This window comes from Ictalurus punctatus, chromosome 7 (genome assembly GCF_001660625.3).
Source record: "Ictalurus punctatus breed USDA103 chromosome 7, Coco_2.0, whole genome shotgun sequence".
NCBI classification, from domain to species: domain Eukaryota; kingdom Metazoa; phylum Chordata; class Actinopteri; order Siluriformes; family Ictaluridae; genus Ictalurus; species Ictalurus punctatus.
The window spans coordinates 33,743,305-33,767,599 of record NC_030422.2 but is presented as its reverse complement, the minus strand read 5'-3'; the positions used below and the strand labels follow the sequence as shown (position 1 = coordinate 33,767,599).

At 39.4% G+C, this 24,295-nt stretch overlaps 2 protein-coding genes across 2 annotated transcripts in view; both read left to right on the top strand.

Annotated features, from left to right (window-relative positions):
• The window catches only part of LOC108267091 (aquaporin-1), an 8,362-nt gene extending 6,253 nt beyond the window's left edge, over positions 1-2,109 (top strand). Inside the window, exon 4 of the mRNA XM_017471056.3 lies at positions 1,114-2,109. Within this exon, the coding sequence (XP_017326545.1) occupies positions 1,114-1,293 (180 nt within the window). The 3' untranslated portion in view covers positions 1,294-2,109. The remainder of the gene's footprint in view (positions 1-1,113) is intronic.
• A 4,167-nt stretch (positions 2,110-6,276) lies between these two features.
• Positions 6,277-17,963, top strand: aqp1a.2 (aquaporin 1a (Colton blood group), tandem duplicate 2). Its single transcript, XM_017471055.3, has 8 exons — positions 6,277-6,699; positions 7,511-7,672; positions 7,753-7,833; positions 8,413-8,617; positions 13,214-13,653; positions 14,595-14,759; positions 14,860-14,940; positions 16,156-17,963. The coding sequence occupies exons 1-8, from the start codon at positions 6,334-6,336 to the stop codon at positions 16,336-16,338; spliced, it is 1,683 nt and encodes a 560-aa protein (XP_017326544.2). The 5' UTR covers positions 6,277-6,333; the 3' UTR covers positions 16,339-17,963.
• Positions 17,964-24,295: the final 6,332 nt, after the last annotated feature.

The following is a 24,295-nucleotide window of genomic DNA, read 5'->3' as shown; positions in this document are numbered from 1 at the left end:
GTTTTAAATATTATTATACTATACAATACTATACTTTTATTAGCACTGTAATAATGTTTTATCCTGCTAGCTTATCAGCTAACTACGGTTTTATGTATAAATCCACATGTGATGCTGAACATATGTGAGAATACACACCATATATACTTAAAATAACCACCATCCGGACGTATAACTAGAACAGTGTGCGTGCTTGTGTGTGTGTGGTGTGTGTGTGTGTGTGTGTGTGTGTGTGTGTGCGCGCGAGAAGTGTAAATATTGAAAAGCAGAATCAGACAGTTAAGCGTGTTAAAGTAAAACATTTACAGTTGAACACAATGTATTAGACACGCGTCTGCCTGTACGTGTTAATCATAAACCATTCAGGATTTTTAAAAATCCACAGAAATGTAGAAAGTTATTTAATGAGAGTTGAATTGTTACTACGAAGCAGCGGTTAGCAAAGAAAGGCATCGATTTACATCCGCGAGCGATGGGATAAAGTCCAAAAACATCAAACTTAGGCTACACAATGTGCTGGGATCAGCCGAAACGTGCTAACTGTCTGTCCTAAGTTTAGCACCTGACCTACGAGGCTAACGTAGCTAACAGATACTAGAAGCTAATATCTGTAAATATAAGAACGTTTGATATGCACCTTCACCACTGCCAGTCATTCCATGTTGAAATCTTCTAAATCCCAAAATTTCTTGGTGCCCCACGTTGTGACCGTCTCTGCACTGTCCATTACAGGACCAGTTGTGACCTGAAAACAGATGTTATTGGTCTATATTTGGTACTGGTTTTGATTTAGCCCCTGAATATAGTATAGTTTATTATGGTGTGGCCCAGATGAAGATGGGATTCATGTAAGGAGGTGTTTGTGTAACATTTATGGAAGGAGTCTCCAGTGTCAGCACTTTGTACCAATCAGAGGTAAAGCTGTATTATTGGACATAAAATGTTAATTTTGACAAAACACACACATTTACACCGTGAAGCCTGGATGGATCAATCAGTATCTCCATGTGTTATGTTTCATCATTGAAACTGCTTTCAGCCAATCAGAACACTCCGTACTGAGCCTATGTTAATGAAGCACAGCTTTTGATAGTGATGTTTTTTTTTTTGTAGGTTTACTGGGTGGGCCCGATGTGTGGGGGCGTGGCTGCGGCACTCATCTATGACTTCCTGCTTTACCCAAAGATGGACGATTTTCCCGAACGCATGAGAGTTCTGGTGTCTGGACCGTCGACTGACTACGACGTCAACGGACGAGACGACACACCGGCCGTCGAGATGTCCTCGAAGTGATGATGGAAATGCAGTTCTCGCGTTGAAATGTTCCGCTGTAGAGTTGGTTCTTTTTTATTGTTCCGACCACCGGGCTTGCAGTGGAAACTCCAGAGGTAGATGATAAGCGTCTTCAAATTCAGAGCGTCCTTATCGACGTTCCCTTTCTCCCCAGGTCCAAACCCTGATACTGATTTTGAGTTTTATTAAATGACGATTCGATTTGAGCCAAAATCACCTTTTATACTTTCCCATAACGCATTCCTGCGATCTGATGCAATTTTCTTTCTTGAAAACAGGAATACTGAAAGCGAGCAGATTAGTTAGCAAGTCAAATGAACTAGCATGCAAAGTTCAAAGTAATAAAGATCTTCACGCAAATTGTTGTGGTCATTAAGGCTGTATTTAAAATCATATTACAAAATCAAGTTCAGTCTTTATTTTTGACTCAAAATAAATGATTTTATTTGTCATGAATGATCCAGTTCCTGAGTCTATCATACACTAAAAGCCTTAAATTACCTGTAAATAGCTCTTCTTTTCTGTTATTGATTTACTTTTCCTATAATAAAAAAAAAAGAATACTGTTTGTTGCAGCAACATTTTTAGTTTTCTTTCTTTTTCAGTTCCTGCTTTTTGTATGTACCTGAAATTTATTTTAAAGAATTTTTTTTAAAGAAATTTTAGTTGTAATAGTCTATAATTTTTGTAAACAGTATTTTTTTTCTATGTAAATGACTGTATTGTTTTACATTTTGTACTTGAGTAACATTTGAGCACTACGATTTTCCTTTCCTTCACTTTTTGTAAGTAAGTAAATAAAACGACCAAAAGTTACAGACTCGTGTGCTTTATTATTTTTATTTATTATTTCACCAAATGACATTCCGTCTGATCATATGGCATTTTGGTGTGTTTTTGGAGTTATGAAGGGTTTGATACCTCAGCTCATTAACACACCAGGCATGTGGATCAAATAAAACATTTGTAAGTTTACTCTAACAAGCAATAAAGAAAATGACCTCAATTATCCAAAGTACTTCAGCGACAGGTTGTAATAAGGTTTATCTACACAGTATACAGTATGTATTTTATTAGGAACACCTGAACACCTGCTCATTTACTGACCTACAGTTATCCAATCAGCCAGTCATGTGGTTCTGCACAACGCATAAAATGATGCAGAAACAGGTCAAGAGCTTCAGTTAAAGTTCACATCACACATCAGAATGAAGAGACATTGTGATCTCTCAGACTTTTTTCGATGTTTTGTGCATGCTGGGATGCTTTTCATCTCTCCACGGTTGTAAAGAGTGATTATATGAGTTACTATATCCTTCCTGGAAGCTCAAACAAATCTGGCCATTTTCCTCTGACCTTCATCATCAACAAGGCGTTTCCACCCGTAGTCAGCATTTTTGTTTTGCGCACCATTCTGTGTAAACTCAAGAGACTGTTGTGTGTGAAATTCCCAGAAGATCAGCAGTTTCTGAAATACTCAAACCAGCCCATCTGGTACCAGCAACCATGCCATGGTTTAACTTTAGAGATCAAAGTTTTTCCACCATTCTGATGTTTGATGTGAACATTACCTGAAGCTCTTGACCTGTATGTACATGAATTTTATGCATTGTGCTGCTGCCACATGATTGGCTGATTAGATAACTATCAAAATATTATGGAAAATTGTCAGTTAAAATTGTAGGAACGAAAACATTCTCCGAACGAGGATTGGACCATAACATCACAGCTAACTCATTTTTATTTAGGAACCCGTTTAGAGTGTTTCCTGCTCTAACACACATTCGTGGAGTGTGTTTTAATAAGGCAATGACAGAAACAGGGCCTTCGTCGTCGTTATACACGCGTACAATGTAACAAAAGTCCTCGTATCCTCATATCCCGGGTCAGAAGGAAGCTAGGGTCAGCCATGAGATGAGACTATCCATCGAGACGAGAGAAACCATCGAGGGTTTTGTTTGTTTAAAAACATTCTGAGATAATAGAAGCTCAGTGTCAGATGTAACACACACTGAAACATCAGGAAAGACGAGTAAAAAAGCATCTTCTTGCCAGCAGGTTCTCCACGCTCGAACAGGATGGTGTACTGGAAGCACCACTTGAGATCTTTCCACTTCCTGTTTAGATTCCTCTCAGGACACGAGCATGGGTCGAGGAGGAGATGTTCTTAACTTAAATACCAAGTGTTTATACTGTAAGGGCTTTAGTGTTTTCCACAAGTGTGTGTGTGTGTGTGTGTGTGTGTGTGTGTGTGTGTGTGTGTGTGTGTGTGTGTCTGTGTGTCTGATACTTTAACATATTATTACAAGCCCTGCTGGATACGTTTGTGTGTAATGAACCCCACTGAAGGACACTGAAATAAATCTTTTTCTGTTTGACAGAAATGGCTGAAATTTGGCACCAGGTCACTTTCTGTCACTTTCTATTCAACCACATGGTCATTTTTCTCAGTCCTAATGTTTCACACTTGTTTTCACCTGGAGCGTGCCAAAATAATTAATATTTTCTACTCAGACACATCTTCGTCATTTACCTAAACATTACTGTGTCCTGACTCTCACTGAGTCTACGGTTTAATTCTGACTCATGTGAAACCATGTTCAGTCATGAAGTGATGAAGACTGAACAGTATGCTCATGTGTTGCCTCTTTAGTATTCAAGGAAACTCGGCAAGACCTGGCCACTGAAGCGGGACGATTCGCAAAGAGTTCTTGGACCCCGCAGATCGCTGCTTGTAGGTGTAAGAGCAATAATTTGGAGTTTGTACCACACACTTACTCTGAACCCTTTCTGATATTAATGGTTCTTGGAGGGAACTTAAAGGTTCTATGTAGACATCTACAACAGTGTTCCCCTACTAGAAATGATACCACATAGAACCCTTAATTATCCAATGAACCCTTAAAGAAACCTTCAAAGAACTCAATTTTCTAGGGGTGTAGCAAGGAACAAGAAGCTTCACGTGAAATGCCTGACAGGTTCAAAGGATCAGGCTTTAACCGATGTAGTAGATTATTACTTTTGCAGAGTATTACTTTTGCACTCCATCCATTTGGCTAATATAGATAAATCATCTTTCCTGGATAAAGGACAGGGCAGTATCATGTGGAAGTGGAAATTGCAGTGACCACGGTACCTGGAACAGATGGAACTCTGACCATTAGCTCAGTATAATTTAGCAATAAAGCATCTGCAACCATTTATTAGATGATCGAACACGGTAAACATGGCTCTGATTAGATTTAGCCAACTAGCTTAATGGAGCAGTGAGCAGAACCACAAACGTTTCCTAGGAAAATAATCCAGCCCTGAATTTATCGCTTAACATTCTTTAGATGACGGATCAAGCTGAGGGATGTTTCTCAAAATGAAGAACAGGAAGTATGGACTTGCATCCTTGGGAAGAACAGAGAATTAACATTTCAAGACTGAACTCTCACGTGCACGATGACAGAGAGTGCACCAATACGTGTTTGAGATGCTCTGTGTACTCATTATTGCTCAATACCTCTGTCTCCGGCTGAGTTCACCACTCGACCGCTAAAGACAGCACAAAGGAGGCTCACGTATCTATCATCTACCTATCTATCACTTGTACACCATTTCATTCATTAAGTTAACTTTAAAAAGTAACTTTATGTGTCTGAAAAGAGTTTTCTGCCATCGCAATGATGTAGCGAAGAATCATGGGACTTTTATTTAATTCTTGTTGACAAGTCACCAACTGATGCATCCTCTGTGTGGACATGGGCGATAACAGAGGCCTGACTCATTAGTGACGCGATTACTGAGTGTATAAATCTCCAGGAATGTTTCTACAGCTAAATCATATGCAGATGTCTCACACTTCCAGGTCTTGACGGGAAGTTGATGATGAAATGTTCACCGCGCTGATGAAACTCAGTGTGCTGAGGGGTCAGATGTTTGGGTTTCTGTACATTGCTCCATTGAAGCCATCGGCTAAAGTTAGTCAGTGCTGTGTTTACCGTGGTCAGTCATCTAATAAATGACTGCAGAAGGTTTATTGCTGAATTACACAGAGTTTATGGTCAGATGTCCATCTGTTTCACAGCGTGTGTGACGTCATCATGTCCTAGCAACTACTCCGCTATCAATGGTGCCAAGTTTAAATTCACACAGAAGGGAACCTGAATATTGAAAGTTAATTACTGAAAGTTTTTTCAGCTTGGTTCAGGAAGAAACGTTGTGTTGTAGATTAAAAACTGAAGATATGATCCAGAAGAATGGAACAATTTTTGAGACAAACAAAGATGTAGAACTTCTGTTGTCTTCCAAGGCAAAGAACCCTTAATTATCTGGTGAACCCTTAAAAAACATGGAACACAAAAGCTAAACGTAAATTTCCTGACAGGTTCCAGATATTACTTCATACTTAAAGCTACTTGCTAGTTTGCACTTCTGGTTAGATGCTAACTGCAATTGGTTGGCTTCGTATTTTTACACTGCTCAATGAAAATAAGGTTGAGTCTAATAATTTAATCTAATCTAATTGAATCTAATATGAAGAAGAAAATAATGCCTAAAGCAGTAATTTAAGGGTTTCCTCAAGAGGCAACAACAATTAGGTCCAAAACATTGTCAAAACGTTATAATCACCACATACTATTAAATCCTTCAAGAAATTATCGAATAAATATTTAAATAAATGATTAAATAAAGCATTTGTGATGTATGTAGATATGTATTCAAATATTTAATGATATTTGATTATTTGTATTTGATTTGACTTTTTTTTTATTAAGCAATCTTCATAACTCCAAACATCCACAAAGTGCTAATTATTTGTTTATTTTGGGTACAAAAGAAGTTACTAGAAGCTGCATGATGGTTCTGAGTAACGTTAAAGTTTGATTAATTGAGAGAGCATCTTGAGAGACCTACAAATTGTTCAGCCAATCGAATTGAGAGACCAATTAAGAATGAGTGACGTAGCCACGAGATAATTGTTTAAATAACAGAAGCCGCCGCTTAGTTGGTGTACTGTAGGTGATCTGGTTGTGTTCACTGTTGAGTTTCCCCATGATGAAGGAGCTGCAGACTTTAGTGTTTTGGAGGACTGTCCTTGCAGAGCTAATTGGGACAACCATGTTTGTTTTCTGTGGTATTTCTGCAGTAATTGGGAATGGAAACAACAGTTACCCAGACCAGGAAGTAAAGGTAGCATTAGCATTTGGGCTAGCCATTGCCATTTTGGCTCAGAGTTTGTGCCATGTAAGTGGAGCCCACCTGAATCCAGCTGTCACACTTGCCATGTTGGTTAGCTGCCAGATTAGCATGTGCAGGGCTTTGTGGTACATCATGGCCCAAATGATTGGGGCTGTGATTGCTAGTGGAATTGTTCTGGGATTAAGACCATCTGTGGTGGATTCACTTGGGCTAAACAAGGTGAGTAACTCCTCTCATGCAGGAATGAGGTCTGATCTTCACTGGGTGTAAATTAATGTCTGCACACTGCTGGAAGGGCTTTGACCAAAAGGAGCTGAAAATAAAACTGGCCTTAAATAGAAAGATTGCTTTATTAAAGCATTAGTGGTGGTGTTTGGGATATCTGTTCAAGCTGATTAGTTTGACTAGTAGAAGCCTTGCTCTCCAATTAGTTGTGAAATTGGTTTGACCTTGAACAGTAGTATGCACCTAAATAAGCTTATTCTCAATCACCCAGATTAATGTGCCTTAGTTGGCTTCTGTTTCAGTTCAAGCTACCTGAGCTTTTCAGACCCTGTCTATATAGACCTGTTCCAGAATGTACAAACCTGGTGTGGCAGTGGATGCTTGGTTGAGTGTTACCTGCTGGTTTGACCTGCTTCCTGTCTGCAGTTAATGCTTGCCCATGCCTCCTGCTGCCACACCTGGCTTCATGCTAACTGTAAAGGTGGGGGAGGAGTGTTTTTGTTTTGGTTTTTTTTTCCCCTTTCCTCCATTCTATTACCCCTTTAGCATCTGCTTGTTGGGTTTTTTGTTTGGTTTTGTTTAAAGTGCAAATGCAGATCACTGGGAAATGGCTTGCTTCTTAAACTTGGGTTTTAAAATGCAGAACCATTCCTTGTGAAGTGCTAAACAACATTTAAAGGTTAACTGGACACCATTTGGCAAACATCCCTTGTAGCTTACCATGTAAGGGAGGGAATGCCTTGTGACTAGCAAAAGCCCACTGCTGGTTAAAATGCTAACAATGTTGCTGTCATTTGTTCTGCAGCTGAATGGTGTCAGCCTGGGACAAGGCTTTGGAATTGAGTTTCTCCTCACACTCCAGTTGGTGCTGTGCTTCCTAGCAACAACCGATAAAAGGAGGGAAAACATCACCGTTTCAGCTCCGTTTGCACTTGGGCTCTCTGTGGTTGTGGGTCACCTTGCAGGAGTAAGTTGTTGAAAGCATCCCAGATAAGGAACAGCCAAACATCTCAACACTGCTTGTATTAATCCAATTTCTGTCAACAGTTCAGTTATACTGGATGTGGAATGAACCCTGCTCGATCTTTTGGTCCAGCTCTGGTGTCCGTGGAGTTTGAACACCACTGGGTGAGCAGTCTTGCTTGTACAGAACCTGCAGTTGTTAACTGCTCATGTGAAGTGTTTAAAAGACTTGGCATATGCTTAATGGAAGCTTTCCTTGTAGATACCTGTGGATGAGCTGTTACTATAGGAGAGAACTTGTTGGAACAGGGCATAAATTAAACATGTGATCTGCAGCTGCACTACTGTTGGAGCTGCAGTTATAGAAAATTAACATCTTTTGACCAATCCAGAACTTGATGGCACTGGTGTAAATTTAAATAAGCTTAAGATCTAGATTTAAAACAAATAAACCATTGGAACAAGAATCCTAATCTTCTGTATACAAAATTAAAAACTAGCAAAAAAAACCTGTTAGTCAGGACTTGAGTCAGAAGGCATCTCATGCATGAAACCTGATGGGTGCTAGACTTTGGTTGGAGATGCTACCTCCAGGAAGGTAGCTTTCAAGGAAGGAGGTTGGTGACCATTTCCTCTAGAGATCTTGCCCTTGACTATAAATTTGGTCCTGTGTTTTTATCCTCACAAATGAAACCCTCAGTGTATTGTCCTGTCAATCAACTGTTCTTTTGTTCCTGTTTCCAGGTGTTTTGGGCAGGACCACTGTGTGGCGGTATTGTAGCTGCACTTCTCTACGACTTTGTCCTGTTTCCTAGAGGTCCCGACCCTATTGGCAGGTTCAAGGTTTTGTGCCATGGTGTTGAGGCTGCAGCTGCAGAGCTTGAGCCCCTGCTTGGTGCAGCGGGTGGTGCAGAGGGTGATGCTCCTGTAACTGAGGATGCAAAACCATAAATGGGCTCTTCAGGGTTTCAAAATGTTTCAGTTCACTGATGGAAAATAAACCTGTAATTCATCAATCCAGTGATGTTCTGTAGTCATTTTGTTAAGATGTATGTAAACACCCTCTGACCACAGAATTCAACAGAAATTCAGTAACTACACTTCCATGCACATCAAATTCCATCTAAGGTCTAGACTCAGGTTGTAGCCATATTCTGAATATAATGTCTGGGTATCAGAAATCCCTGTATACATGGTTAAGTGGGCTGGAGTAGCCATTCCTAAATACCTAGTCTACAGCTAAGCATGTTAGCACCCACAATTCCTTAGAGTATACACGGATCTTTCAGTAGTGTTTCTGAACATGGTGCTTAGACATCTGTTGCATGTAATGGGCATATTCCAGTGGTGGGGATTAGAGTATTGTCCTGATCTGAATCAGGTCACTGTATTTACATGACTCAATATTTAGTGGAATAATACCCTATTGATTACCTGACAAAGTTTCTCCAACTCTGCAGTGTAATGGTAAACTTCACTTGGCTGTGCTGTGTTTAGCAAAGTTACTTATTCTATATTTGAGGATTACTAATGTGCATATAAAACATTATCCCATTTTCTAAATCTATTCAAAGCATGTCTGCAATCTTTTTCTTGTGATGTGGCAGTATTTCTTTGTCTTGCTAGCCTGTTAATGTTTAGCTTTCATATTTCCATTAGCAAATGAAATCAGATGGTAAATTACCAAAATAAATGAAGGGCTCCTGTTCTCATCAGACAGATGACTCTTTTTCAAATGGGAAGGTAATGACATTTGTAAAACAATACAGTAGTTATGTTTGGCTGTGTCTCTGTGCTCTATTAGCAATTGAAGGGAATCAGTGCTAATGATTTGAAAGGAGGATAATGTTTCTAGGTTGGATGGAGGAAGTAGTGGGGGATGTAAAAAGTCCTCTTACACAATCCGGTTATGATGTAGCTGAAGTTTGGGAGAACACCATGCCGGAAGCTCAACCTGCTTCTTAGGTATTCTCCTATAAAGGTTTTCAGATTAATATTCATGAGCACAGGAAGTGATGTTTCTGAAACTTATCCAGTTGACAAAATGCTAGTGAAGAACTTGACCCTGTTCATCTCACTGTGTGCCTGGTACCTTGATCTAATGACAGGATGTCCAAACATTGGAATGTTTCAGACTTTTCTAAAAGGTTAAACGTAGAGAAATAAATGTGTTGCTGCAGTGAGAGGGTGGAGTATGCATTAACATCTCCCGGATCTTAAGTTACATCATTCTGGACACACCAATTAATCATTATTAATCCCTGCTCATTGGCGAGTTCTCCAAAAGCTAGTACGAATAATAATCATCTTAATTTACAAGGTAAAGTAAAAAAAAAAAAGCAAATTCAGCCAATTAAAATAACGCAATAAATAACTGCATTACTATAAAAAGATATAAAGGAAATAGCAAAATATAAAATGTTTGGATAAATATAATTATTACTAATAATTAATGATCTAGACTATTATGAAAATGGTATAAAAACATAAACAATGTAACCTAAGGTAAACAGTGAAAGTGAAAAATATGTTTTAGTTGGAGTTTTTTTTAAATTATCAGTCAGATTGATGTTTATTGATGTGGTCCACAGCTTTGGTGCAAAACAAGGAGAAGTTTAACACTAGACGATCTTCAGATCCGATTTAGAACATGGTTTATCAGGCAATGTGATCACTCTGAGACTCTGAAGCTAACCAATTCAATGTAGCGAGCTAGCTAAATGATCGAGCACCAGTTGAAGTTATGTTCGATGGGAAACCTTACGTTGAGAGACGTTTACGTTTCTTAGGCTAGCATGGTGTAGAGTTTCAGATACACCACAGACTCTAAAGGTATGTCATAATTAGTACTGCGTAAAGTGGATGTATGTGGAAGCTTTGTGGGATTTTCCGCCGTCACCAGCCAAACAGAAACATAATCGAGACGCAGGCGAGCGGTTAGCGGTTTCTCTAACATTTACTTCAAGCAAGGTCTGGCTCTCGAGGCGGCTTTCATCACAGAAGTCCATTAGTTCTATTAGTTCCATTAAAAACCACATCTTATTACCCTAAAAGCCATCATCACAAACCCCCAGCCTCCTGTAGGGCCAATAAAGGCGGAGTAGAGGATGTAATCTTGCCTGTGTTGCATCTGTTGCATTCTCACTTAGAGAAACCAAAAACTCATGCTGAAGTTTTATTTGTAGTTTTCTCCAAGTACATTAGCAGTTATACATGCAAAAGAATTTGTACTTGACAGTAGGCTGATTACGTGGTGACTGATTTCCTCAGTTCCAGAACCCAGCAGGTTAAGGTAGATGGGTCTACTAAAGTAAGATCACCTCAGGGATGTGTTCTATCACTGTAATTATTTATTTTACAATTAATTTAATTCCCGTTTAAGTGCTTTTATGAATAGATAAATCATTAAGTATGCAGACAATGCTGCTTTAGTGAGCCTTTTACATGACGGGGAGGAAGAGCATGGGCTTGAGCTTGTTTTGGGGTTTTTTAAACTGTTGTGAGAAATCAAATCTTCTCCTAAACATCTCCAAACCGAAGGAGATGCCTATTGATTTCAGAGAGCAGAAAAATCACATTCTGCATTAATTAAAGGGGAGCCAGTTCGACCAGTTATAAATTATAAATACCGTAGCATAGTGCTTGACCACACGCTTAACTGGGACATTTTCTTTCAAAAAGAAAAGAAAATTGAGGGTGGGGGTGTGTGTGGCGGGGGTTCCTGTTTTTAGGGTCCACTGTTTTAAGTGATAAAGTAAATTATCAGGTCATATGGACTACGGTGGAAAATTATATTGAACACTTAAAATGGTAATCCAAAATGGCCCCAGAGCTCCAAGGGTTACTTCTATCATATCAGTTACTTATTAATTATTACTGTATGTTTATCACCTGAATTGTTTTTTATGTTCTCTCTTTGGAATTGTCTTTATTTTATTTTTAAAGCACATCAAGCTTCTACGTACTCGAATATCCAAGACGCAATGCGTTTAATTACTGTATATACCTATTAAACACAACGAATGCTGTCAAGTAAAGCATTGCTGTTCTTTTATCTTGTGTGATATCGGCTGTGGAAATCCATTAGCACTCAAGCGCCGCTGTTAGCAAAAACCGTAAGTGCTTCCAGAGCAGCAGGCCATTTAGGAGATTTGTTTACTTTTTTTGACGCATCTAATGTGTGCGTGTACAAGATTATAAATCGACCAGATCTGAGAGATACGAATAAACAGATTGATATCCTGTTATTTCGCTCATCATTTCCACACTTGCCACTTCAACATCTCCTACCCAGGGTTCTTCAGTGCAGAAAGCAGAAGAATTCCACCCCGAGTTCTCAGAGTTCCGTCTCTCTATGCTGTAGCTTTACAATTTTCCTTCACTGGAAAAAAGAGGCCCAAACTTGTTCCTGTTTCTAATGTACACAAAGTCGAGCTCCATGAAGACGTGGTGTGTTGATGTTGGAAGAAGGTCGAAGAACTCGAGTGTTCTACACAGAACCCTGACATCATCCCCACTGAACACCTTTAGGATGAACTGGAACTGGAGGCTCCTCACCATCACAACATCAGCACCTGACCTCAACCTCACTAACGCTCTTGTAGCTGAATGAACACAAATCCCCACAGCCACGCCCTAAAATCCAGAGGAAAGCCTTCCCAGAAGAGAGAGTAGAGCTCATTATGACAGCAAAGACAGAACAACTCAATAATAATGCCCATGGTTTGGAATGGAATGCTCAGTGGTCAGGTGTCCACACACTTTTGACCATATAGTGTACATGCCCACACCATTTTTTACTGTATTTCTACTGTTTTTACAGAATTTACTGTAAAAAACCTTTCATACGTACGTGGCGGAGTTTAAAATGCCGAAGGGTGAAAACATAGGTGACGTTTAAAAGGAGGAGCGATGCTTTTCATTGAGTTTTATTGAGTTTCTAGCAAAGGTACAGACTACAGACATGTTATAGTCAAGTCATGTGACCTGCTAACGATCATCGCTGCCACAAGAAGTGTTAATAATAAAGGTGTGTTTAAATCAGGTATGTGTAATACGCATGGAGTTTTTAGTACGTGGTGTAGTCACGCCCACGTCTGTTATTTTTTGAGGTTGCGTACCCCGTGTGATTCGATGAGAACTACTACAGGCGTACTGAAGAACCTAAGGAGGTCGTTAGGAGTTGTACAGTATGTTGCAAATGTAAAGCTATTCGTGTCAATGTGAATCATTCTAAGATGACCGTCACTGGGCAGTGTGTCATTCATAGGCTATAGGTCCTGGAAAATTATTTCCAAAAAGAGCAACCTTCATATCTAAGGGTTCGTTTTAAGACGATGACATGATGTGATCGTTGTACAATATTTTACACCGTACTTTACATACTTCATAAAACACGTATTTCACTATAATTCATTTACTCTTGAAATGAATGCAGATTTTTTTGTGTGTGTCTCTTTTGAGTTCTAACCAGTTTTCTCTATATTATCGCCCGTCTCCGGTTCTTTTCACTCCTGTGGCTGTTAAAGCTAGCTTCCTGTCCTAGCCACCACCCACCCGTGGTTTATAAGCGTCTGCTTAGCTAGCAGTGTGTCAGTAACGGACAGAAAACTCATCATGGTTAAGGAGCTCAGGTCTGGCGCCCTTTGGCGAGCCGTGATCGCAGAGTTTGTCGGAATGACGCTTTTCGTTTTTATGGGTATAGCATCTGCCATTGGGACTTCAGAGGACGGCAGCGGTCCAGAACAGGAAGTAAAGGTAGCGTTAGCGTTTGGGCTGGCCATCGCCACGCTGGCTCAGAGTCTGGGCCACATCAGCGGAGCGCATCTTAACCCGGCCATCACTGTCGGCCTGCTGTTCAGCTGCCAGATCAGTATTATCCGTGCAGTTTTATACATTTTAGCCCAGATGTTGGGAGCGGTCCTGGCTAGCGGCATCGTTTACGGTATTCGTCCTAAAGATGTCAAAGTTCTGGGGCTCAACGAGGTGAGTGACCAAACTGTCGTCTCTATTCAGAACCAAGTGTAGTTTTTCCACATTAACACACCCCCTTCAGGTTCTGGGGGTCTGATAATTACCTGATGGTTTGGGTCAGAGGTAAACAGAAAACAGTATGAACTTGTTTCACGTCAATGAAAAACAATAATCCTGGTTTGTTTTATGAGCTTTATAAAATTTTCAGAGAAATGGAAATTGGGAACGGCTGTTTGTTTTAGTTTCCTTTTTTCTTGGAATGCACTGAAATAGGAAATTCATATTCTCAATTTCTTTTATAAGCATTAGAAAATCCGGCAAATTTTACAGGCAAATATTCATAAATCCAAATATGAAAAAAATGCTACTGCAGGACGTGAGTCGTGAGTCGACCTGGAAGTGCAAGTCGGCTATTCTACGGACTACTCTCCGGTTAAGACGTGTACACTGGAATTCAGTTCTCATAAAAGATTTTAAAGGGATTAAAAACATGCAGAAAGAAATTCTGGATGAATTAAATATTTTTTAATTGCAACTCCTGGAAAATCCTGCTGATCCTCTTATTATTCTTAAAAGGTGTTCATCTTCTCTCTTCTTGCTACTTGCTACCCAATAATCACTGATCCACATCATTCAAGGGTCATTCAAGGTCGTGCATTAATTTTAGCCTCAAAATTAAACTGAAATTTAAAAAAAAAAAAAAAAAAACAAGCAGATAAGAGATACGAGAGCTTTTATTGTTTTTATATTATTGTTTTGAAGCCAGACATCATCTTTGCATATACACGGACACACAAGCACAAAAATTGGTCATCTGGAGCAAAAAGGTCTAAAACGAACCCTTTCTGTTGTCGTGGCTGTCAGGTTGTGGACCCTTTATGATTTTAACCGGTCAGAACAGGAATTAATGTGTTAATTAATTCATCATTTTTGTGCTTTTCTATCTCTCTCAGATTGCTGAAAATATGACACAGGGTAAGGCTTTCGGCGTGGAGTTCCTGGTCACCTTCCAGCTGGTGCTGTGTGTCTTAGCCACAACGGACAGCCGCCGGAACGACGTGAAGGGATCGGCACCGCTCGCCATCGGACTTTCTGTGGGTTTGGGACACTTGGTGGCGGTAAGCAAGTTGCAAACTTTCTTTACTTTTTTTTTTTAATTGGGGGTGGGGGGTTTTGGACATGTTTTTCCTTACTGGTTCTTAAACTTGTGCTCTCCAGATCAGCTACACTGGCTGCGGCATCAATCCTGCTCGCTCCTTCGGACCTGCTGTCATTATGAAGTCCTTTAAGAAACACTGGGTGAGTCCAGTCTTCTTGGACGTGTTCTTCCCTTTTAGACTGAATAATCTTTTTTAAATAATCAAAACTCCGTCATTCTTTAACAAGCATTCATAATTAAAACAGTAACATTCTCCGTCAAACACCACCACAAAGGACCATCCTTCTTTACCACACCAACAAACACCAAGAAAGGCCGTCACTGTATAACAAACATTCAACATTCTCCATCAAACATCAGCATTCTACACTAAGCACTATCAGGATCTTCCACCAGACACGATCAAACATTAAAAAAACTCCATTGAATACCAACATTTTCCAAAAACCGGTAATAACAGTAATACTCTCACACTGACATTCTCCATCAAACACCTACATTCTTCACCAAACCCCACCAAACATCAACATTCTCCAACAAAACCACTTTCAGTATCAAACCACCAACATTCTCCATTAAACACCATCAAACATTAAAATACTCTATTAAACACCATCAAACATTAAACACTCTAAAAACAACAACATTCCTCTACCAAACACCATCAAACATCAACATTTCTCTTTCAAACACCATCAAATATCAGCATTCTCCATTAAACACCATCAAACATGAACATTCTGCGTCATACACCATGAATATCAGAATTCTCCATCAAACATCAAAATTCCACCATCAAACACCATCAAACATCAGCATTTTCCATCAAACATCAAAATTCCACCATCAAACATCAACATTCTCCATCAAACACCATCCAACATCAAAATTCCACCACCAAACACAATCAAATACCAGCATACTCCATCAAACACCATCAAACATCAGCATTCTCCATCAAACACCATCCAACATCAAAATTCCACCACCAAACACAATCAAATACCAGCATACTCCATCAAACACCATCAAACATCAGCATTCTCCATCAAACACCATCCAACATCAAAATTCCACCACCAAACACAATCAAATACCAGCATACTCCATCAAACACCATCCAACATCAGCATTCTCCATCAAACACCATCAAACATCAACATCATACAGTTTTTCAAATACCAACTAATCAGTGTTGTAGTCATTCTTACTGTTGCTATAGAAATGTCAGAGAAACATTCAGCTCTTTTAGGAGAATGTTGAATTTATTCAATTTCTCTGTACATATTTTATGCATTTTGTTCATGCACTGTCTGTCTCTCCACTCGTCTGTCTGTCTTTCTGTCTGTCTACAGGTGTATTGGGTGGCGCCGATGTTGGCTGGAGTAGCAGCTGCTCTCCTCTATGATTTTGTGCTGCAGCCTCACTCAGACCCCTATACTAAACGCCTCCGAACCATCAGAGGCGGGCCGGAGTCAGAAACGGCGGCGTTGATCGAGCCGTCAGGCAGCGGGGAGTCGCAGTGGCCCAGACACTAAACACTCCAACGTAATTACGTGAACACCTCAGAGAATTCACCATTTCTGCCAACATGTTGTACTGTATGTGTCTAAAGTCGGGTCTAAAACTCGGAGACGTTTTACCTGTGTACGTGTGTGTGTGACCTGTGTGACGTTTTACCTGTGTACGTGTGTGTGTGACCTGTGAGACGTTTTACCTGTGTACGTGTGTGTGTGACCTGTGAGACGTTTTACCTGTGTACGTGTGTGTGTGACCTGTGTGACGTTTTACCTGTGTACGTGTGTGTGTGACCTGTGTGACGTTTTACCTGTGTACGTGTGTGTGTGACCTGTGAGACGTTTTACCTGTGTACGTGTGTGTGTGACCTGTGAGACGTTTTACCTGTGTACGTGTGTGTGTGACCTGTGTGACGTTTTACCTGTGTACGTGTGTGTGTGACCTGTGAGACGTTTTACCTGTGTACGTGTGTGTGTGACCTGTGTGACGTTTTACCTGTGTACGTGTGTGTGTGACCTGTGTGACGTTTTACCTGTGTACGTGTGTGTGTGACCTGTGTGACGTTTTACCTGTGTACGTGTGTGTGTGACCTGTGAGACGTTTTACCTGTGTACGTGTGTGTGTGACCTGTGTGACGTTTTACGTGTCAAATCTGGATTTCCTCATTTGAGGCACCATTCAATTTTAAGTTTTCATAAATCACTGAAAACTTTAATAAACAGCCCCGACTTCACTTCCACTTCACCTCAGTGAAGTAGTTCATGCACTCCACAAGTCACATGTTCAGCAGGAAGCTGCGTCATATGAATTTCCTGAAGATCTCAGGAAGGAGAAAAAATAAGAAAGGTTCTCACTGAATTTATTTTTCTTTGTTTTCTCTTTATTTGTATGATGTTGACTGACAAGTACAGCCCTGTTACACAAATTATAGACTCACGTCGATTATTAATGTAAACAAAAAATACAGTTTAGGTAAATCGTTAGAATGTCTTTTACGTCCTCGTGCCATTAGTATGGATGTTATATGTTTGCTGATTCAGTGGAGAAAAAATACTCAACCATTTTGTGCATTTCTGAGCAAAATTCAGCAAATAAAAAAAATTATATTGTCGTATTTTTTTTCGTTGCATTTTTTTTTTTGTTGGATTAAATGTTGCACTTTTTGTACTTTTTTTCATAAATTTTTGCATTTTTTTAATGAATTTTTTAAGAGTTACGTGTGGCCTGAATGGCTGAATGGCCCCACAATCATGGAATCCCCCCTTTATTATACACAGATTTTACTAATTTTTTTTCTTTTTCTTTTTTAATAAAGTAAAAGTCTTGGACTGTTAAAGCTACTCCTAAGAGAAAGAGAGAAACAATTTTTTTGCTTGTTAAAAAAAGGAGAGAAAAGAAAAAAAGTTGGAAAATGCACAAAAAGATGAAATTGAATAATAAGGGGAAAAAAAGAAAAGCAGAGAAAATAGAACAATAAAGCTGTGCGCATGCATTTACTCATAAAAACAAGTTTCCAAAAATTTCTTTTTTTTAAAAAATGAAAGAAAAAAAATTCTTGACAGTGTTTTTTAATTTTTTTTTTATTTTAGGCCCGGCTTTAAAAGCTTGTGTATGTGTGACCTTCATTAAACATGACTTTTCTTTAGTGTCTTGTTTTCTTGCCTTATCTTTTTGTCCAGTTCACCACGGGTTAGCGCTGAGAAGAAGCTCATTGTTTAACTCAGGAGACATTTTATGGTTAGCAGGTAAAAAAAAGCACACACACACACACACACACACACACAACAAAAACATGCTAGTCTCAGCTTTCAGCGTTCACACAGCGGAGGCGTCTTCCTCATTCTGTTTTGCTTGGTCGTGCTGATTGCATGCTCGTTTATCACTTCAAGGCCACAAGGTTGCACAGTACAATCACACCCCGTTGAACAAAGATGGTCCTCGTCCAGCTCGTAGATCCGAACACTTCTGCAAAAGATATCAGAGCTCTCGAAACAAAATGGTGTCTCACAAACACGGCTTTTTCAGGAAGGATTTCATATCCTGTTTTCCCACAATCAGATCCATCTAGACCCGTACTGAGTTACGTAAGAGCTCTACACCACAACATGCACAGGAAAGCATTGCGACGGTTGTTTCATGGGATGAGGAATTAATTGTATAAAAACCGATCTGAGGTCAGATGTTACATGACGTAGTAATATAATGCTGATCCATATTTCCACATCAGAGCATTATTAACAGTCCGGTAACACTGACGACTGAAAGCTTCGTGCTCAAGGACGAGCAGCCGCGCTCGGTTTGGGTCAGGATCAGGATTTTCAGATGTTCTCCTGTTAAAAATTCTCCATCAAACCATTAAACATCATCAAACACCAACATTCTCCATCACACACCAACATTCTCCATCAAACCATTAAACACCATCAAACACCAACATTCTCCATCAAACACCAACATTCTCCATCAAACCATTAAACATCATCAAACACCAACATTCTCCATCAAACACCAATATTCTCCATCAAACCATTAAACATCATCACACACCAACATTCTCCATCAAACCATTAAACATCATCAAACACCAACATTCTCCATCAAACACCAACATTCTCCATCAAACCATTAAACATCATCAAACGCCAACATTCTCCATCAAACCATTAAACATCATCACACACCAACATTCTCCATCAAACACCAACATTCTCCATCAAACACCAACATTCTCCATCAAACCATTAAACATCATCACACACCAACATTCTCCATCAAACCATTAAACATCATCAAACACCAACATTCTCCATCAAACACCAACATTCTCCATCAAACCATTAAACATCATCAAACACCAACATTCTCCATCAAACCATTAAACATCATCACACACCAACATTCTCCATCAAACACCAACATTCTCCATCAAACACCAACATTCTCCATCAAACCATTAAACATCATCACACACCAACATTCTTCATCAAAGACCAACATTCTCCATCAAACCATTAAACATCATCACACACCAACATTCTCCATCAAACCATTAAACATCATCACACACCAACATTCTCCATCAAACACCAACATTCTCCATCAAACACCAACATTCTCCATCAAACCATTAAACATCATCACACACCAACATTCTTCATCAAAGACCAACATTCTCCATCAAACCATTAAACATCATCACACACCAACATTCTCCATCAAACCATTAAACATCATCAAACACCAACATTCTCCATCAAACACCAACATTCTCCATCAAACCATTAAACATCATCACACACCAACATTCTCCATCAAACCATTAAACACCATCACACACCAACATTCTCCATCAAACACCAACATTCTCCATCAAACCATTAAACATCATCAAACACCAACATTCTCCATCAAACACCAACATTCTCCATCAAACACCAACATTCTCCATCAAACCATTAAACACCATCAAACACCAACATTCTCCATCAAACACCAACATTCTCCATCAAACCATTAAACATCATCAAACACCAACATTCTCCATCAAACACCAACATTCTCCATCAAACCATTAAACATCATCACACACCAACATTCTCCATCAAACCATTAAACATCATCAAACACCAACATTCTCCATCAAACACCAACATTCTCCATCAAACCATTAAACATCATCAAACACCAACATTCTCCATCAAACCATTAAACATCATCACACACCAACATTCTCCATCAAACACCAACATTCTCCATCAAACACCAACATTCTCCATCAAACCATTAAACATCATCACACACCAACATTCTCCATCAAACCATTAAACATCATCAAACACCAACATTCTCCATCAAACACCAACATTCTCCATCAAACCATTAAACATCATCAAACACCAACATTCTCCATCAAACCATTAAACATCATCACACACCAACATTCTCCATCAAACACCAACATTCTCCATCAAACACCAACATTCTCCATCAAACCATTAAACATCATCACACACCAACATTCTTCATCAAACACCAACATTCTCCATCAAACCATTAAACATCATCACACACCAACATTCTCCATCAAACCATTAAACATCATCAAACACCAACATTCTCCATCAAACACCAACATTCTCCATCAAACCATTAAACATCATCACACACCAACATTCTCCATCAAACCATTAAACACCATCACACACCAACATTCTCCATCACACACCAACATTCTCCATCACACACCAACATTCTCCATCACACACCAACATTCTCCATCAAACACCAACATTCTCCATCAAACCATTAAACATCATCACACACCAACATTCTCCATCAAACCATTAAACATCATCAAACACCAACATTCTCCATCAAACACCAACATTCTCCATCAAACCATTAAATATCATCAAACACCAACATTCTCCATCACACACCAACATTTTCCATCAAACCATTAAACATCATCAAACACCAACATTCTCCATCAAACCATTAAACATCATCACACACCAACATTCTCCATCAAACACCAACATTCTCCATCAAACCATTAAACATCATCACACACCAACATTCTCCATCAAACCATTAAACACCATCACACACCAACATTCTCCATCAAACACCAACATTCTCCATCAAACCATTAAACATCATCAAACACCAACATTCTCCATCAAACCATTAAACATCATCACACACCAACATTCTCCATCAAACACCAACATTCTCCATCAAACCATTAAACATCATCAAACACCAACATTCTCCATCAAACACCAACATTCTCCATCAAACCATTAAACATCATCAAACACCAACATTCTCCATCAAACACCAACATTCTCCATCAAACCATTAAACATCATCAAACACCAACATTCTCCATCAAACCATTAAACATCATCACACACCAACATTCTCCATCAAACACCAACATTCTCCATCAAACCATTAAACATCATCAAACACCAACATTCTCCATCAAACACCAACATTCTCCATCAAACACCAACATTCTCCATCAAACACCAACATTCTCCATTACACACCAACATTCACCATCAAACACCAACATTCTCCATCAAACCATTAAACATCATCAAACACCAACATTCTCCATCAAACACCAACATTCTCCATCAAACACCAACATTCTCCATCACACACAAACATTCACCATCACACACCAACATTCTCCATCACACACCAACATTCACCATCACACACCAAGGACCTCTCTCTATTAGATATCACTTATAGTCCATCATTTTATTTCTGATTAAACTCTGTTCTATTTTAACTTCTATTCTACGTGTCATCAGAAAATCTTCCTTCTTCAACTACCTAAATCTGTAATCTGATCTGCCAATGATCACGATGAATATAATCAATAAACGAATATGCAAATCAGTCAAGTTATTGTGTGTGTGTGTGTGTGTGTGTGTGTGTGTGTGTGTGTGTGTGTGTGTGTGTGTGTGAGAACAGAGGAAACCCATTTAATGGTGAACTGTTCACTGCGTGTTTGAGTGATGGTTTATGGAAAGCAGTGATATCCATTGTTCTCTAGAAAGCCTGTAAGTGCGCTGCATCGTGTTCCTAGACACCAGCGTGTTGCACTATAGCTAACTGTGTGTGTGTGTGTGTAGATTGTCCTTCCTGTTACCTGCAAAAGAACGGTTCATGGGAAGTGTGTGTGAATAAGTGTGTGTGACATGTCCAGATCACTCGCACTGCAGTAGAGACCCAAACCCGTGGTTCAGGGGATGCTCTTCTGAAATAAGAAACTGTGTGTGTGTGTGTGTGTGTGTGTGTGTGTGTGTGTGTGTGTGTGTGTGTGTGTGTGGTGTTGCATGAGAAGGATGTAAGAAGAATGTGTCACTCAAATTCTGCTTGTGTAAGCGTCACACTCAGCAACACCTAAAACTTCAGTTAGGCTCATTTTCCTCTGTTTCACGCTGACGCTGCATAACACACACACACACACACACACACACGCACACACACAGTTTTGTATTACTGACTTTGAGAGGTTCTTGTTTGTATATTTGTGTAGTCCCTTTTTATACATTAGGGCTGTGTCTGAAATCACACATGCACACACACATGCAAACACACACACACACACTTAAAATGGTTCACTATGTAGTAATTGAGAATAATGTATTTACTAAGCTCACATTATTATCCTCCCTACATTAGACATGTAATCCCGCAGTGAGGATTCAGACCTCAGACGTAGCTACACACTGCAGCGCTATTTACAAGTTAGAAGTATGAGAGTTACGCACGAGGGGGCGGAGTTTGAGTAAAACAGAGGCGTGTCTCAGTTACACACAATTCTGATCTTGAACTTAAGAACATTTTTCTGGCGTGATATCGGTTTGAATGAGGAGCAGCAGCTTTAAGTCCAGCCTCTGACAGTATGATGTATGTCTGGGCTGTAAATACACTCACTATGGAAGGTCATTCGAGGACAATATTAAACACATAAATACGAAACTATCCATTAATAAATATTCATCTTCTGCTCAAGAAAAATCTGGAAACCTCCAGAGGTATGAACGACACACAGGTGATTTTAATAACCTGAAAGCAGACCTCAGGAAACGGACATGAGCAGCTGCGTAACCTGAATACCAGGAACTTTCCTCACGTAAATACCAGGGGTGCACGGTTACCGGTACTACTGTAGTACCGCGATACTAAAGCTCCAAAACACCGCCGATGCCACTGTATGTTTTAAACGGTAGTGTCGTCAGTACCGTAAGTAATGTTGTGTGTGCGGTGGTTAATACTATTTCTGCTAAAACGACACGTCTCACTGCCTTTGCTGAATACATAAAGGGTAGTGACACTTCATTTAACCTAAATTCTTTACCTTAATCTTTAAAGAGTTCCTGTTCGCTAGTAAGTGAGCTAACGTTATGCTAACCGTCATGTGTAAATACTAGAATTAGCCGCGTTTGCTAGTAAGCGAGCTAACGAGTACTTTTATGAGTTTGTTCCCAAATTGGGTTATTTATTCCTAATGTTGTGTTCCTTCTCAGTTCTCTGAGGACAATTTCCATTTCATTGCTTGAGGGAACACTAGATGAAATATGTGGCAAGGTGAATTAGTCACTTGCCAACTGTGTGATTGTTCTGGAGTTTCTCCAACAGCCAGTTATTCATTCTTATTAATATTTTTGAGAGTAAAATTCGGTTTGTCTGTTTTCATTGATATCGATGTATCTATGTAAATTTGGTTCATTTTGGAGATCTGAATGATGGATTAGCCCATTATTGTGTGATATCTTGATACTTGGTGTAGTGATACTTCAGTTGGTAAAGTATCGTAAGATATGTTTATGGTATCGTGACAACCCTAGTAAACACTGGTGTAGCTGTAATGAAGCTAGGCCATGCCCATTTTCACATCCTAAGGCCCCGCCCACAAAAGGTACGGCATGTGAAGCTGAAGCCTACTGTCTACAAATGATCAGTACTAGCTTCTGGTGTTATTGTTATTATTATTATTATTATTATTATTATTATTATTATTATTATTATTATTTGAGCCTGTCATGGTGGTGTGCTGTAAGTTTGCAGTGCTGTTTCAGCTCCTGACCACAGTGTTGCAGAATAAGTGTTTAACCATAGTGTGTGTGTGTGTGTGTGTGTGTGTGTGTGTGTGTGTGTGTGTGTGTGTGTGTGTGTGTGTGTTTGTGTTGTGCTGATGGAGAAAGATCTGTCTCTTGCTTATGTCCAGTCACATGACCGAGAGACTTTTTAACTATTACAGCGTCTACAGTCAGGCTCAGTATTAAATAGAACCCCTTTATTAATTCTTTATTTAAAAATAAAATAATCTTCAATTAAATGCAAACAACATTTTTTTAAACACGGGGACTTAATGCACCTGATCCTTCTAAAAAATAAAAAATAAAACATCCTCAAACGATCCTATTTTATGACGCTGGATAGACTAAA